This window comes from Gekko japonicus, unplaced genomic scaffold (genome assembly GCF_001447785.1).
Source record: "Gekko japonicus isolate JY-2015 unplaced genomic scaffold, Gekko_japonicus_V1.1 scaffold784, whole genome shotgun sequence".
In the NCBI taxonomy this organism is placed as follows: Eukaryota; Metazoa; Chordata; class Lepidosauria; order Squamata; family Gekkonidae; genus Gekko; species Gekko japonicus.
The window spans coordinates 396,728-401,824 of record NW_015164207.1 but is presented as its reverse complement, the minus strand read 5'-3'; the positions used below and the strand labels follow the sequence as shown (position 1 = coordinate 401,824).

The 5,097-nt window shown below is 67.4% G+C and overlaps 1 protein-coding gene across 1 annotated transcript in view; it reads left to right on the top strand.

Annotated features, from left to right (window-relative positions):
- The first annotated feature begins 747 nt into the window (after positions 1-747).
- ELMO2 (engulfment and cell motility 2) overlaps positions 748-5,097 on the top strand; it is an 11,217-nt gene continuing 6,867 nt past the window's right edge. The window contains exons 1-9 of the mRNA XM_015408416.1: positions 748-879; positions 1,072-1,112; positions 1,302-1,374; positions 1,548-1,598; positions 1,697-1,878; positions 3,451-3,550; positions 3,772-3,923; positions 4,383-4,461; positions 4,679-4,714. Of these exons, the coding sequence (XP_015263902.1) occupies positions 802-879; positions 1,072-1,112; positions 1,302-1,374; positions 1,548-1,598; positions 1,697-1,878; positions 3,451-3,550; positions 3,772-3,923; positions 4,383-4,461; positions 4,679-4,714 (792 nt within the window). The 5' untranslated portion in view covers positions 748-801. The remainder of the gene's footprint in view (positions 880-1,071; positions 1,113-1,301; positions 1,375-1,547; positions 1,599-1,696; positions 1,879-3,450; positions 3,551-3,771; positions 3,924-4,382; positions 4,462-4,678; positions 4,715-5,097) is intronic.

Below are 5,097 nucleotides of genomic sequence, written 5' to 3'. Positions count from 1 at the left end.
GCATTCCTGGCCAGCATCAGCTCTGTCAGCGCTGTTGTTGCCAATCCCAGAAGAGTGTCCGGGATCCATGAAGCGGCCTTGGGTGTCAGTTGTGTCTGTGCGCGCTCTCTCTCTCTCCCCTCCTCCCCCTCCCCGGAGGGTCTCAGGCAGAGAAGGGTCTCCCACACCAGCTGTGCCCTGGTGCTTTCCGTCAGGAATGCTGCCTGGGATGGAACCTGGGTCCCTGGCGCATGCTGAGAAGGGAGGGAATCGTTTCCTGAAAGCACGGTGGCATCACCTACCTGCAGGGCAGAAGGGAGCCTCGGGGGGGGGGGGGGTGGAAGGCTCTGGACCACTTGGCTTTGCACTCCATCCCTCCTTCCTGGGAGTGGGGTGAAATTGCCGCTCATGCCACCGCCCCCGGGCCCGCCTCTGGCCCTGGTTTCCTTGGAGTTGCAGGGGGGGGCAACGGTCCCCAGCAGTCCTCTTTGGCCCTGCTTGTGGCATGTGTTTCCCGAAATCCCAGGGCAGTGCCCAGTCCGTGTGCCAGCCAGTGACGTTTGGCAGACAGCCTGAGTGCCAGTTAGCTCAGGCTGTTCTCTGGTGGTATCTGCAGCTCCCAGCCTCTTGCCAGACTGGGCCGGCACCAGCACAAGTCCTGACGGTGTCGTGCCGGACCTCCCGCGTCTCCTCCGCCCTGCTCCGCGGGTGCTCTGCTTCCGGGCTGCCCGGTCTGACTCACCTCTCCCTCTCTCCCACCAGGTTTGGGAGGCCTGCTCCCCTCCCCCTCTTGGAGAGCGAGCGAGCTGAGACTCTGGAGAGATGCCGCCCCCCTCAGACATCGTCAAGGTAGCTGTGGAGTGGCCAGGGGCCAATGCCCAGCTGCTGGAAATTGACCAGGTGAGAGCCGGGATTGGAGGAGGAGACGGGAGACCCGGGGGGGGGGGGTGCCAGGTGCAGTCAGCTTGTGGCACCAAAGTGGGTCTGTGGACAAAGTGTGTGTGTGTGTGGGGGGGGACTCTGGGGCTCCATCTGCAGGAAACGTTTAGCTCAGGGCTCTCTCTCTCTCTCATCCTCCTCCCCCCCCTCCAGAAGCGGCCCCTGGCCTCCGTCATCAAAGAAGTGTGCGACGGGTGAGTCTGGGACGGAACTTGGCTTCATGGAGGCTGCCTAGCCAGTTTGGGGGGGGGGGAGGCTTGCTTGCTTGCTGCCCCCCCCCCGCCACCAGAGGTAGAGCTTGGGCCTCCTTCCCACCGGGGAGCGGCCGCTTCATCGCAGAGGGTCACAGGTCGGTCTTCCTCTGCTCTTCTTCCCCCTTCCAGCTGGTCGCTGCCCAACCCCGAGTTCTACACGCTGCGCTATGCCGACGGGCCCCAGCTGTACATAACTGAGCAGGTCAGTGGGCCTTCCCTCCTCCCCTCTGCACGGGCGCAGCAGGGGGCAGGCCAGAGGGAGTCCTGCGGCGGTGGCTGGGGCCTGGTCTGGGGGGGGGGGGAGACCAACCGCGTTTAACTCAGTGACTTTCAAATGCCCGCTCCAAGTGCCTCTTGCATCTCTTTGCCTTCTAGACTCGCAGTGACATTAAGAACGGGACCATCCTGCAGCTGGCCGTTTCCCCGGTACGTCTGGGCTGCCAGGCCCCGGGCTGGCGCTCTCTCCCTCTCCCTCCACGGGGCGGGGTCCAACCTTTACTCTCAGCCCCCCCCCCCGACCCCAGTCTCGGGCTGCCCGCCAGCTGGTGGACCGGATCCAGTCGCACAGCATGGAGGCCCGGCTGGAGGCCATGAAGGAGCTGGCCAAGCTGTCCGCGGACGTCACCTTTGCCACCGAGTTCATCAACATGGACGGCATCGTGGTGCTGACCCACCTGGTGGAGAGCGGCACCAAGCTCCTGTCCCAGTGAGTGCCTGCCCGCCCGCCCGGGGTCACGGGGCCTTCCTCCCACCGTGGGGGGCTCTTCTGCCCCTCTCTTAGGTGGGTGGGGGCGGATGGGGGGGGCACACCAGCTGGAACTTGATCCTGACAAGGCGGGCCTGAAGATGGTCAGGGAGGCAGAGACTGGGGCGGGGGAGTGTCTAGACCCACCAGGTGGCCAGACGTCCTGCCTTCTCTCCATACGCGGCAGGCAGGCAGGCAGGCAGGCTCCCTTGGCCTGGAAAGACTCCGCCAGCCTGGCCGTGCTGACCCTAACCCTCTGGAACCCTCCCGGCTAGATTACAGCGACCTGCTCTCGATGGGGCTGCCTGGGAGATACCGCAGAGACGCTCCCATTGGTGGAGGGCGGCAGCAGCCCCTCTGCTCGTGGGAGCGCCGAGCCAGTCTGACGCCTCTCTGGCCACGCGTGCCACTCCGGGTGCTGCCGCTCTCCCGGGGAAGCCCTCCGTGTTCCGGGGCCCGTGCGCCGGGAGGGCTGCCTCTTCTCAGACAGGTCAGGTCTGCAGACAGGGGCTGCTGCCTGGCCGTCTCTGCCGGCCTGCCGGCCTGCCTGAAGACCTTTCCCCGTCATCTGGCCGTGCCTCTGCCGCGAGGGCTGCGAGGGGTGGTTAGGAGGACGGCCGCAGGGTGGAGCCAGAGCAGCTGGGGAGCGCAGGGAGCCCCGCCCGGCACCCTGGGGACTAAGTGTGGGCCGCGAGCCACGCGCAGACAGGGAGGCCTTGGTGGGAGCCGGTGGGCTCAAGCAGGAAGCCTTTACGGCAACAAAGGAGTGGCTGGGACCCAAACCGCTTGCTTTGGAGCGCTCCCGTTTCCCCTTGGCAGGAACACCCGACTGAGTCTGCGCCTGGTGCAGTTCCGGGGGGGGGGAGCACAGAGGGCGAGGCAAGGCGAGGCAGGGGATCCCCGTTCCTCCTCTCACCCGGGTTCCGTCTGCTCGGTTTTGGACCTGAGGCTCCGTGGCCAAGGAAGTCTCTGAATGCCTCTCCGGGGCTCGCCTGGGTCAGCCAGCATCTCCGCAAGCTCCGAGTCAGCCGTCATCGTCCTCACTCCAGGCACCTCCGCCCCTACCCCCCTGCGGGGTCTGTGGGGACTCGGTCCAGTGAGTGGGGGGCCGGGCTGGTCTCCTGACCTCTCTCAGCCATGCTGTGATCGATGTCTGGAGGTTTCAGGAAACACAACGTTTCCTAGCCAGAAAGTCACGGATGGGGTGGAGACGATGGGGAACGGATGAGAGGACGGTCAGAGAGGGGTCACTGGGGGGGGGGAGGGACCCATCTGTCACCTCACCCTGCCCGCCTGTGGTTGCTGGGAGGCCGCACGCCACGCCACGCCACACCCCGGGTGCCAGGTGGGGGGAGGAGGGGGGCCGTTCTTCTGTTGCCAGCCGCTGACCCCGCCCCACCCCAGGCCCCGACTTGCTCAGGAACACCCACAAGCCAGGCTGGGAAGGGAGCCCTCTCCGCTCTGTGCCCTCCCGCTGCCGGGCTGCAGGCAGCCCTTCACAAGGGCTGGTTTGGTCCGCGTGTTTCCCTGCAGCTACGGCGAGATGCTGGCGTTCGCCCTGACGGCCTTCCTGGAGCTCATGGACCACGGCGTCGTGTCTTGGGACATGGTCTCCCTCACCTTCATCAAACAGGTGCCGAGGGCGGCGGCGGCGGGAGGAGGCTTCAGCCGCGTGGGAGGAGAGCGTCACGGGCGCGGGGGCCCATTCCTTCTGCGGAGGCCCCACCTCTGAGCGGCTGCCTGGGGGAGGAGGGTGCTGGAGGGCCTCCCGGGGGGCGGAGCGGCAGGGTGCCGGGCGTGCTCCAGGCTCCCCCTCCAGCAGCGTCTTCTCTCTCCCCCCCCCACCCAAAAAAGATTGCCGGGTACGTGAGCCAGCCCACGGTGGACGTCTCCATCCTGCAGCGCTCCCTGGCCATCCTGGAGAGCATGGTGCTGAACAGCCAGAGCCTGTACCAGAAGGTGGCCGAGGAGATCACGGTGGGGCAGCTCATCTCCCACCTGCAGGTGTGAGTGTCCCCAGGGGCCCCGCGTGGCTCCAGGACCTTGCCGTGCCCCCAGCCCAGGGTGGGAGGGGCCCCCCCCCCCCCAAGCCACTGGAGCGGCTGCACAGAGCTGCCTTCCGCCAAGTCGGGCTGCTGGGTCTGTCTGGCTCTGCCCGGGCTGGCCGTGGCGGGGCTCCGGGCTCCGGAGGAAGAGGCCTGACACTGCCGGGATTGGAGCCGGGAAGGGGCGGTGGACGCGCAGGGCAGGAGCTCTGCCACTGAGCCCTCCTGGGCCCTCCTCGCAGGGCAGCCTGGGCACAGGAGAAGCGGGGGCGGGACTGGAGGCCCCGGGGGGGGGGAGGGGAGTGTCCCCTGGCCCATACGCTCCAGGAAGCAGGGAAGGGAGTGGTTCCAGGGGCTGGGAGGCAGTTTCTCCGCACGCACCCTGCTGCCACCACCACCACCGCTTCTCACTCCCAACAGCTCGAACCAGGAGATCCAGACCTACGCGATTGCCTTGATCAACGCCCTCTTCCTGAAGGCGCCCGAGGACAAGAGACAGGTGGGTGCCCTCCACGGGGGCCTGGCTGGGAAGGGGGGGCCCTGGCCCCCGGGGGTGAGGGAGGACTCGGAGGGTGGCGCCCCTAGCCCCACTTGTGCCCTGTGAGGTGACTGCTGCGGTCCCTGCCCCCTCCCCTGCCCAGCCCCCTCCCCAGTGGGGCCATGTCTGTGTTAATCCCGTCCGCTTCTCTCTGTGCCTTTCTGCTTCCGGTCAGCAGGACCCGCTCCTTAACCCACTAGAGCTGCCCTGCACTGTAAGTAACGCCCCTGTCTTGGGGCAGGGGGGCTCTCCCCTCCCCCACGGCCACACTTCCATGGGGGGGGGGGAGGGCTCAGCTGGCAGCCCCGCTCCCCACGGCTGTGTGCTCTGCTCTCTTGCCTCTGTCTTCTCTCGCAGCATCCTGTTTGTCCGGGGCGGGGGGGGAGCAGGGGGCCCTCTTGTGCTGGGGTCTTCCCTGTCTCCAGACCCCTGGGGGGGAGTGTGGGACCGGCGGACTCAGACCTGGTGGGAGACAGAGGAGCAGCATCCAGGGTCCTCCCCTGCGGGGGGGGGGATTTGCACACCTCCTGGGGGCACAGAGCCCTGCAGGACTGCCTGCTGGGGGGGGGGCCTGGCCGGGGGGGGGGGGTTCCACAG